Source organism: Eurosta solidaginis, chromosome 1 (assembly GCF_040869045.1).
Source record: "Eurosta solidaginis isolate ZX-2024a chromosome 1, ASM4086904v1, whole genome shotgun sequence".
In the NCBI taxonomy this organism is placed as follows: Eukaryota; Metazoa; Arthropoda; class Insecta; order Diptera; family Tephritidae; genus Eurosta; species Eurosta solidaginis.
This window is the reverse complement of record NC_090319.1, coordinates 102,145,910-102,158,001: the sequence shown is the minus strand read 5'-3', so window position 1 is coordinate 102,158,001 and position 12,092 is coordinate 102,145,910. Positions and strand designations below refer to the sequence as shown.

At 35.6% G+C, this 12,092-nt stretch overlaps 2 protein-coding genes across 2 annotated transcripts; both read right to left on the bottom strand.

Moving 5' to 3' along the window:
• Positions 1-775: 775 nt before the first annotated feature.
• LOC137236612 (uncharacterized) lies at positions 776-5,885 on the bottom strand. The gene is made up of 4 exons (XM_067759421.1): positions 3,571-5,885; positions 3,260-3,472; positions 3,046-3,202; positions 776-2,983 (listed from the first exon to the last, which is right to left on the bottom strand). The coding sequence occupies exons 1-4, from the start codon at positions 4,429-4,431 to the stop codon at positions 2,859-2,861; spliced, it is 1,356 nt and encodes a 451-aa protein (XP_067615522.1). The 5' UTR covers positions 4,432-5,885; the 3' UTR covers positions 776-2,858.
• LOC137237452 (uncharacterized) lies at positions 5,879-8,651 on the bottom strand. The gene is made up of 2 exons (XM_067761087.1): positions 7,808-8,651; positions 5,879-6,830 (listed from the first exon to the last, which is right to left on the bottom strand). Exons 1-2 carry the CDS (start codon positions 7,870-7,872, stop codon positions 5,879-5,881), a joined length of 1,017 nt encoding a protein of 338 aa, XP_067617188.1. The 5' UTR covers positions 7,873-8,651.
• Between the last annotated feature and the right edge of the window lie 3,441 nt (positions 8,652-12,092).

Below are 12,092 nucleotides of genomic sequence, written 5' to 3'. Positions count from 1 at the left end.
TCAGTTTGGTTATTAAGCTATACGTTGCACAGTTTGAGTGTTATTGTGAAGTATTTTAATAAAGGCCATTTTTCCATTATTCAATATTGGAGTTATTTATTCAACAGTTTAGCGATACGAACCTAGCAAAAGGACAAATAAGAGGATTTGCAGCAAATTCTTTACAATACGTATGCAAAGTTTCAAATTAATCAGACTTCTAGAAACCGGTGAAAATTAAGCTCAGGCCAAGCTAATAAAAGCGTGCTAAAAATGAATTTAACTTAGTAATAGAAAAGAAATTAAAAAAATTATTAGAAATTAGCGTTTTACAACCCTTTTAAAACCAAAGCATCACTGTGATGCATTTGCACGTCGTAAACATACCCAGCAAAAATGTGCCCGTAAATTGACTAGGAAAATGACTAACAGCTGTGTCGATGGAACACGTAAATCGTTAAGTAGCATTTGTACAGGGCAGCGGTAACTTTCGTGACCAGTCCATTTCGTCGTACCTATTTATGTGATTGTCCATACTGCTCACACATATACGGTTTTAGGTTATCGAAATGTAAACAAACTATAGTGCTGTACTGTTCTTACATTCACGTTCTGGCAATCATTTTTTGAGTTATATACCTGTAACTTTACGAGTATTTTTACGTTAATATGACCGTCATTTGACTAGTGTTATGACCGTTTTTTTTACTTGGATTATACTGCTATATAAATAAAATATTTCTTTAATTCAAATCTATTAACATTTCTTTTATTAAACATTTTTACAATATATTACATTATTTATAACAGTTGTAAATTATTAACTATAAGTCTTAAGGAATAGTTTTTCAGTCTTGTTGGTGACCCATAAATACAAATTTTATTGTATGCGATTGTATGCGATTGTATGCATACAAAGTTAAGGGAAACTTAAATAAATTAATTAATGATATAGAAAACAAAAGAAAAGAACTAACAGAACTATTTGTTGCAGTAAACCATCAAATCGTGAGTAGGCAATTCACAATTTGGGTAAGTTGACTTGTAATTCGCCAATTTAAATGCTATAACTTTTTTATTTTAGTTCAGAAAGCTGCAATTGAGGTTCGAAAGTTACAATTGAAGTTCAAAAATTTCAATTCAAGTTCAGAAAATTAAATTCAAGCTCAGAATTTCAATTTGTAGTTCAGAAAATTAAAATTGAAGTTCAGAATTTCTGTTTGTAGTTCAGAAAATTATAATTGAACTTAAATTGTTATTTTCTGAACTTCAGTTGTAATTTGCTGAACTGCAGTTGAAATTCCTGAGCTTCAATTATAATTTACTGAACTTCTATTGAAAATTGTGAACTTCAATTGTAATTATTTGAACTTCAATTGAAATTTCCGAGCTTTCAGAACTTCAATTGCAACTTTCAAATTTTTTTTACATAAAATGAACAATTTAACATTTTATTGACAGTTAAATTGGTGAATTGCCTACCAGTGGTTTGAAACCACTTACATTCGTATTGGCGCTTCTCTATATCATTAATATAACAATATCTTTTTAATAATTCAATTAATACACAAATATAAATTTTTTCCCTTTACATTTTAGAACTGTGTACAAAAATATGTAATTTTACATATCACAACCTAAACCAAAAAGTATTTCAACTCATAATCAGAGAAGATTTGTGTTGAATGTTGATTTATACCACGAAAATAACAAAATTGGTAACAAAACCAGGCTAAACGATAACGTTAACTACCAAAAAAAAAGTTATTTCACGATGCTTTCATGGATCGATTTACACTTAAATACCGATCTGAAATTTTTTTAAGTTTTCATATTTTTTAGTTTAAAATGCGATATATGCATTCTGTGGCATAATTTTAGATTGAATGTACTTCATGCAATTTTCTTTCTTCGTGATTTTGCAATAATAAACGTAGGTACTCATAGTAATTTTTTGTTTTGAATTATGTGATTACAATATTTATAAGGACTATTTAGTTGATGGTATTGGTACTGTCAGTTAAATTCATCAGCAATTATTTATATTCAAAATATTTTTTTGTTATACATCTATTTTATAAATTTTGGTTAAAAATTATTGACAAATTCGTTGCAATTAGATTGCTTTAAAAATCTTTGCAAACTTTGTGCGATTGTTGAATATTCAGGCAGGTTCTGAAATTCGAGTATTATTTTAATTAGAGCATAAAAAGCTTAGTAACGTAGGAAAAAACTTATAATTATTTCAGTTAAGTTCATCACAAATATTTATATTCAAAATACTTTTTTCTTATACATCTAGTTTATAAATTTTTGGTTAAAAATTATTGACAAATTCGTTGCAATTAAATTGCTTTAAAATTCTTTGCAAACTTTGTGCGATTGTTGAATATTATTTTAATTAGAGCATAAAAAGCTTAGTAACGTAGGAAAAAACTTATAATTATTTCAGTTAAGTTCATCACAAATATTTATATTCAAAATACTTTTTTCTTATACATCTAGTTTATAAATTTTTGGTTAAAAATTATTGACAAATTCGTTGCAATTAAATTGCTTTAAAATTCTTTGCAAACTTTGTGCGATTGTTGAATATTATTTTAATTAGAGCATAAAAAGCTTAGTAACGTAGGAAAAAACTTAGAATTATTTCAGTTAAGTTCATCACAAATATTTATGGTCAAAATACTTTTTTGTTATACATTGCATTTAAATTGCTTTAAGAATCTTCGCAAACTTTGTGCGATTGTTGAATATTATTTTAATGAGAGCATAAAAAGCTTAGAATAGGAACGTAGGAAAAAAAGAATTATTAGGTTCTTATATAATTTTTAATCAAGATTATTTCAGTGTGTCTTGTTCGTTTGTTGTAGGTAGGTTTATGCTGTTTCAGAGCTGGATTTATGGGTCAGATACCGCCTTTGTTTATGCCGATTGTGGCTCAGCGTTAAACACCGTCTCATGCTGTCTTCGAAGTCGATCCTGCCTTGCAGTTTGAAAACGTCTAAATTAATAGGAATGGACAATGTTAGTAATAACATTTTAAAACTATTTAAATTACACTACCAAAAAGTACGCTGTTCACGAGTTTCAGTTTAGATAAAGATCGTTTGCCCTGTACTCCGTCCCAGTTAAAATTGAAAAGAACGTTGTCAGAGAAAAGTTTTTTCATTACTCCAATAATGTCTAATGATGCACCTTGCAGCATAAAGATATATGATTTCTAAATGAAAACCACCAATTTAAGTTATGAAACACAATTAAAAATATTCAAAAATACCATTGATTCTTGATAATCATCTGAGTCCAACTTTTTCTCAATGTCATAAACTGAATCCAGCGATGTTAGTGGCATAACGATAGAGAGCTCGGTGTGAGTATCATTTTCCGTTTCTCCGCTGATACGGCATACTATTTTGTGCGTTTTCTTAATCAGAACTTTTGAGTCACGCATGACCTTATAGATAGCCATGACTTCTGCCAATTCTGGAAGCTGAAATGATAGCGTAAATAATAATTAAAGAGAATCAAGGTATTGCGGCTACAATTGCTAGGGTTTCACAAATAACAGTTCAATATTTCACTACGCACCTTTTCTTCAATCTTAGTCAATCTAAATTCCAGGTCGATATGCTTCTGTAATATTGTTTGTAGTATTGCCATTATATTTTCGTTTGTTGTAGGGAATGTCCCTTCGTTGGTTAAGGAAGTAGCCGCATTATTCAAAACGGTACTCGTTGTATTTAAGGAAGAGTGAAAGGACGCGCTGTGTTGTGCTACATCGATGAAATCGGCGTTTGCTGAATCGGAATTGGAGGGAAGTAAATCAATCAATTTGTTGTGTTTTTGGTTGGTACTAGAGCTGGACGAATTATTGAAATTGTTGTTTATAGCTTTTGAGCTAGATGGAAACGGTTCGCTGTGTAGTGCTACATCGACCAAATGCGCATTTGTTGCATTGAAGCCCTTTGACAAGTAAAACTTTCGGAATTTTGGCGTATATGGTTCGCTGGTTGTGGCGCTAGACGGATGACGGAGATTGGCGTTCTTTGCATATAATTTAGATGGAAACGGTTTGCTGCGTTGTGCTACATCCACGACATGGGGGTTTGTTGCAATATAATTCGAAGCAAATTCATCGACCAAATTGGCATTTACTTTGCCCTTCACCAGCTTTACCTTTTTAATTCTTAGTTGGTTGGCTGTAGAGCCAGACGAACTATGCAAATTGGCGTTATTTGCATACAATTGAGATGGAAACGGTTCGCTGTGTTGTGCTACATCCACGAAATAGGGGTCCGTTGCATTGGGAGCGGAGGGAAGTACATCTACCATACCCTTGAATGTTTGGTTGGTAGTAGAGCTGGAAATATTTAAAAAGGCGTTGCTTTTCCTATTCGAAGTAGAGGTATACATATCTATGTCTTCTTCAAATATGTCCTGGCTCGCCATTCTTTCTGATCATATGTTCTCCATGAAAAAAAAGAAATACAATTACGAGTAGCATTTATAGTAATTTGTTTGAAAATATATGAGGAGGTCCTCACTGTAGGGTTATTATTTTTATTTAACTTTGTGTTTAAGTTACTTTGAACTTTGTAATTTTTGAATTTTTACATCAAGAAGATATTATGTATGTGACTATTCATATTAATAAAAAATAATAAAGCATACTACACTCGCCAAAACGTAACATCTCATTCATATGTGAATTCGAGTAAATTGATAAAGTTAATTTTACCATTGATGCCTTAGGAAAGCTTCTTACGAATATAATATATATATATATTTTCCAAAATAAACATTTTGGAAATGTTACGTTTTGGTGTGGACCTCCGCATGTCATCAAATTGGAGCAAGCGATAATATAAGAATATTAGTTAGAAAATTTGTGAAAAAGGTTATGAAGTAAGGGTATGAGAAGATATTTATTTTCAAAAGGAATACAAAAATACTTATGTTCAATATCTTCCCAGGAAATTTCAAGTCTCATTTCATCCAACCTACTTCCAACCAATATACCAAGGGCTGAAAGTGACTCAAGTGGTGCTTCGTAATAATTATCGACTTTAAGAAATTCGTTCGCTACTACCACGTCCTTTCCCGATTCGTTTATTGTTTCTATTATTTTTATTGGACCTGTCCCCTTACTAAAGAAATATGAATCCTTCTCTTTTTTTGGATCAATAATAAGAGAACCATATTTTGATGTTTTTTTATTTCTAGGCATTTTCTCTCCTGAAGGCGAAAATAAAGTTGCTGCAAAATTTGATTGGGCCTTTTTTCAACTTTTTCAGGAATTGCATAAAATTTTCAAATTTGTATGCAGAGAATTGATCCAAAGTCCCATTATCTCTGGCACACGCAGGCAAATGCAACAAACAGTGGATGTTAAAGCTAATTAAATCGTCACCGTAAATTTCACCAAAGAGGTTGACAAACTCGTCTAACATTTCTTGTACAACATTGGTCTCGGTTTCGCAAAATGTTCCACAAGAAAGGATTCGTATGCTGGCATGTAAAAGAAGGAAATGATAATACAAATTATCATCAACGCAACCTTTTAAAACAAATATCCCAGAATAAAGTAAAAACTGTCTGTACTCTGTTGATTTCCAGTTTTTATTTTCTTCTAAATTTCTGCAAACTCTTCCGAATTCTGAAGGGACGTAGGAAGATATATAGTCAAACCTTGTATTCATTTCAGCAATGTTTCCCTTTGTCACGCCTAGATCAACAAGATGCATTGGATCTAGGGGGAATTGGGATACCATACGAAAGTTTGCTGCCTCAAGCACACTTTGTTGTTGTAAGTTATGGTGTTCCTTGTCAAGTCTGTTCTTAAAGGATAAGTCGGTTCGCAACTCACATATCTGTTTTGAGAATGACAATCTTGTTCCTATACGTTCTCCCACCAACACTTAGGACAACTGTGTTTTCCGCTATGTCCTTGTACTCCAGAAATAAAAGCTCGTGCGGGTGAATCGCATATAAATAGATGAACATCAAAGCGTTTCAAATCGGGGAATGAGCCTACTTTCAAGCCATTTGTCCTTAATAGACTAACTTCCTCCGCGAAGTCTTTCAAAAAACCGTTTGCGTTTGTTGGTTTTTGTTTTCCTGAAAAACACGCAATCAAAAAAGGACGCTCAATTGCATTACCGACAATTGATCCTAGAATCGGCCATAGCACTCTCTTCGAACTTTCAAATGGTTTGAGACCATCAATTCCCACATCTATTAATACTTGTGTAGCGTTTTTTAGACTAGGAAACAACCTTGACTCGAAGTAGGACTGAATGCCATAGTATGCAAACTCACCACCGAGAATATTCTGTACTTCCACACTATTTTTGGGTGTTTCAAGAATTGTCTGTGCCGACAGCGGCAGATTTTTCACCCCAATAATTAATAAGGTCCGAACGAGATCATTTAATGCTTCTTGGGTAATATTATGTCGCATGGCCCATGACTTTATATAATACAATTTTTCTGCAGTCGAAAGTTCAGAAGGGAAGCTGCCGAACGTATTCTCAGCATCTGTTGCACATTCAGAAGATTCCTGACGGCAGAAAGAGCTTTCGGAGGTGGTGTCCCACACATCTGTCGCAACTGCATTAAAATCAGCATCTGCCCGAGCAAATTTTGAAATATTGGCGTATTCGGCTACACTGCGATTAAATTCTTGATTTTCCTGACTGCAAAGGTTATAAAACGTTCTTCTCTTCATATTTCTTACCTGATATAGAACACGTTCAGAAACACAAAAATAGCGCGGACCCAAAAACGCGAGCGTAAAAATTCTGCTTCCACTGCTGATATACTTAACCTTTTCCAAAGTATATGCTTGCCTAAATATTGAATAAAAAAATGTAAATGTTAGCCAAATCACTGTGTAGGGGCGACTCTGCTTAGAAAAACTTTTGAAATTGAAAAAACTTGTTTCTAAATTTTTGATTTTTTCAGACTCAACTTTATGGACTTGAATAAATTATAAACCATGTCCCTCAAACAATCGTGCCTCCCTTCAACCTTGAATTATCTAACTCTACACTGGATACAACAATATCCGAGCCAAGCAACTAATTGATGAGATTGTGAATTGAAAGTATATGTTATTTATAAGCTGCCCGAAGCCTTCAGGCTTGTTGCAGTTGCTAACGCCATATCTTTGGCCATTGTGGTTAGCATTATTAATCTGCAAACCACCTCTAACCTTTTGGTATGCATACTTTTTTGTGTGTCTGTCCACCATAGTCAAGGACTTTTCACCTCCTTCTCCACGTTGAGATTCCATGAAATCTGAATATCTAGAGGGATTACTATATACTTTTAAACTATAAGTTTGCGCACTTTAAAATATATATATATATTTGTGATCGGGAGAACTCCCTCTTTAATTTGATATCAAGTTCAACCCAGAAATCGGGGGGTGCTAAACTAAATCGCTGCCTTGATTTCATATTATAATGTAAGCATACGTGCTGGCATCCAATTTAGGTGCACTCGGTGGGCGCATTTTCCTTTTCCCTTCATCTTTTGGTGGGCCTTGTGTGGTTTCAATCTTGGGCTTCCTCTCCACACTAGATATAAAATTTCACTTTGTAAGAAAGCATGGCAGCGATTTAGTTTAGCACCTCCCGAGTTCGGGGTTAAACTTGGTATCAAATGAAAGAGAGTTTTCCCGATCACAAATATATATAACTTAAAGTGCGCAGACTTATAGTTTACGAGTTATTTGATGTTAAAGTTTGCAAATTTAGCAAATTTCTATAGCACTCTCACTTACAATTTACACATCTTTCAAAACTTTTATGCTCATAAATACCTATATAAATTGGCAACGATACACTTAAATTTCATTTTAGTATATTTCACATATAATTCTTGCATTGTTTTTACTTAATTTAAATGGTTTTATTAAATAAATCGCGCTTTTGTAGCAACATTCACATTTATGTATGTATACATTTTATCGATGACATTACAAAGCTGTTAATTTTGTCTCCACTTTCTGCGTAGCCGACAATTTCTTAAATTCTTCATCTGAACGACGAGCTACTTGTTTGAAATTATATGCTGCCTGCAAATTATCTGTACAATTTACTTGTTTGAAATTATATGCTGCTTGCAAATTATCTGTACAATTTATGCATATAATTTTTGGAAGATTATCAATTGATGTTGCGTGCAACTATGGTAAACGGAATGGCTGATTCGCAGAAAATTTTTGTGACGTATTTGAGGGTACATAGCATGTAAGAAAAGGCAAGCATATATGTATCGGGCATTTCAATTAGGCCATCTCATTCTGCCATACTAACAATTGTGGAACAATGTGGGATATTTTGTTGTTGGTCGCCATCTTTGGTCACTAGATTTTTGCTGGGTAGTTGTGTGGGTTTTTTATTCAACCGTTTTAAAAAATTAAGGTATCACTGTGACACAATTGCAGATCGTAAAATTGCTTGTGTTGTTTTTTTAAGCCACCACAAGACACAGCAGGTAGAATTGAAATTACCATTTCATTCTTATTAACTCGTCTCGTAGACCATGTATAACACAACAGTTTTTGTGAATGCATTAAGTCGTTGTGAAGAACTCAAAGTGTGAAGTGCTAATTTCAGATAAAAAATATTTCAAAAAAAATAATAAGTGAAGTGACCATTCCAAATCAAAAAGTTTACAATGAATCCACCATCCTCTACACCGCAAGATGAAGCAACTACATCAACAACTATCGAAAACCCAATGAGTCATATATCCAAGCATGATGTTACTGTTTTTGGTGTGTCTACTGATTTAACTGATCTTAATTTACCAACCCATCTGGATATCTTGAGATATTATTTTTACTTAAGCGAACGTGCTAAAACAGAAAAAAAAAAGTTTTCCCATAAATCATTCACTATTCAAGTACAAGATAAGTTGATTGGAATTTGGGAAAAACTTGGTATGGAAATAATGCTGAAAAAAGTGTATTTAATAAATTCAATAAACTGCTTGACAAGTATCAAGAGCAAATCAAGAGAAGAAACGATAGATAAAATTGATGAGAAGTATCATACTAGGATTGTTGCGAACAATCTGGCAACACGGCCGGCATAAATCCCACTATTTCCCCGCTGAAAAACATGCATACGCTTCGCTCGCTGATTGGCTCATAAAAATCAGGTGATCAAAATTGAAGAGAACGTAGGTAAAAGAAAACTTTGTAATAGGAGACAAAGTTAGTACGTGAATTAACGGCAGAGTGATACAAATAAATTTTTTAATCCTCCTTTGTAAATAGAGAATAACGGATTGCAAAATCTGCGACCTTTTTTTAACATTGGCAAATAAAAAATAACGGATTGCAAAAAATTTTCGACTTTTTTTTTAACATTTAAAAAAATTTATTCTGCCACATAAAAGTCGTACTGCTTAAATTATAATGACGCAATCAAATGGATTTCCTTCAAACGCAGCTGATGAACCCGCTGCTACAGCAATCAACGGAGATGAATTCAATACCAGCGCCGCCACCAATCTCGTGGCTTCTAACTATAACGTTTGGTCCACTAGCACCACGACGGAAAATACCTTGACAAGTCAAATGGCGAACGCCGATAATAGTGGCGATGTGAATTATTGCGCTCCAACAGCACAGCCTAACAACTCTAATGCTGTTGGGCACTTTGGCACTACCGGACAATCGGCACACCAAGGGCAACAGCTACCCAGCCCTGCTCACGCGATAAATTCGGTTACTTCTCTTCGTCTTCGTCATCAAGCCGAACTGCTACAAGAACAGAGTGAATTCATAAGGCGAAGAGAAGCGCTGCTAAGGGCACAACATAGTTTTTTGGATCGCATTGATGCAATGGGCTTCGATGATGACCTGGATGAAAGACAATATACTCTGCCTGGGTCTGCCTTGTCAGTGCGGAATGCAGGCCTTCCAACAACGCAGGCAATGCAATTACCATCTAACTATAATGCAGCTCTCACCACAATGCAGTTACCGCCAAACTCCATTGCACCCGTCAATACAAATGTACCTCCCAGCAATGAGCCTCGTGTAAATAACACGTTTATCAGAGCACCAACTGCACCACCACAAGGTGGTGATCTGCCGCAGCATGTTCTGCAATCCCTGCTGGACAGAATACAGTCCCTTGAGCAGCAAGTACAGGCGTACTCCACACGTAATGGAACAAATTATTCCCCACAACCTTTTCCAACGGGTCCTAATAGAAATGGTATATCCTTTGGAGCACAACCAGTTTTTACGTTGCCAACAGCTGGTCACTCTAACAGCCTATCATTTGGAGCTTCGGCTCATCGACGCCTCACTAAAGATCACATTGCCTCTCGTCACAGTCTTGTTAAAGAGCTACCTAAATTTGATGGCAAGCCAACGGAGTGGCCATTGTTTTACGCTGCTTATAATCAATCAACTGAGGTGTGTGCATTTTCTGACGAGGAGAATCTAATACGCCTCCGACAAGCTCTGGAAGGTCCAGCTCGCAACGCAGTGAAAAATTTGTTATTGCATTCATCTTGTGTGTCACAAATAATGACAACCCTTCAAATGCGATTTGGAAGGCCGGAGTTGATAATCAGCGTTCTGCAGCGACAGATTTGTGATCTGCCCCCGCCGTCAGAAAACCAGTTAGAATCAATTATAGACTTTGCTGTTGAAGTGCAAAACATCTGCGCAACGATGTCGGTATCAGGGCTTAACAATCATTTGAATAACCCTGAACTCGAGCAAAAACTGGTTTCGAAATTGCCTGGACTACTACCAGCCTACTGGGGAATGCATAAAAGAACATTAGCGACTTGCAATTTACAAAATTTCAGTGATTGGCTTTTTCAGATAGCACAGGGGGCTAACTGTGTGATTGTACCCAAAGAGGTATCAAAGATGCGCAAACGTGGCACAATTAATCATCATTTTGAAACGGTAAGCTGTATCGTTTGTAAAGAAAATTGTAGCCACATTTTTAATTGCCCCTCTTTCAAGGTAATGCCTCGTAGCCGAAAATGGGAACTAGTACGCAAATTCAAACTATGTCACCGGTGTTTAAAAAAGCACTCTAGTTTTGGTTGCAAATCAGTAGCAACCTGCAACGTCAATGGTTGTACACGTAATCATCACCCTATGTTACACAACGCAGAAGTAGTTACTACTAAAGCTCCAATCACTCAAAAAACCACTAATCATGAGGAACCGTCGCAGACTGCCAATGTAAACATGCACAACGTTGGTGGAAGTAGTACCCTCTTTCGCGTTCTTCCCGTAGTCCTGCACTCAGGTGACCGTAGTGTATCCACGTACGCTTTCATAGATGATGGCTCTTCCCTCACACTTATTGACGAAGAGCTGCTAACTGAATTGAACATAAAAGGAACACCGCAACCACTGTGTTTGCGATGGACTGGTGATACACATCGATATGAAGATGAATCTGTAGTAGTTGATCTAGCGATATCAGCTAAAAATGGTAGTAGGAAATTTTCAATCAAAGACGTACGCACGGTCAAAAAACTTGACTGGCCTTTTCAATCTCTTAATGCCAAGGAACTGCAGTCAAAGTTCAAACATTTGAAGGGATTGCCTCTACAATCCTACGCAAATGTAACACCACAAATCTTGATTGGACTAAATAACGCAGCACTTGGATCTCCGTTGAAATCCTTATATGGTGACGAAAATGAGCCAATAGCTGAAAAGTCCAAACTCGGTTGGACATTGAAGGCCCTACGCCAGGTATCGGTCATGATATTCCACACTACGTCTATCACATATGTGATTGTTCCATCCAAGCAGAGTTGCTTCAGTTGACGAAATCTTACTTCTGCCTGGATAGTTTAGGCGTTTCGGCTAACCTTACCCCGTTAATGTCAAAAGATGATGAGCTGGCAATGAAGCAGCTGGAGCAGTACACTGTGCGAATCGGCAATCGATTTGAAACTAGTCTCTTATGGAAGAGTCATGAAATCACTATACCTGATAGCATGCCTATGGCTTTATTTCGAGCGCGATGCCTGCAAAAAAAGATGCAAAGAGAGCCGAAGTTGGCTGAGGTACTTCAGCAAAAGATTGACGACTACTTACAAAAAGGGTA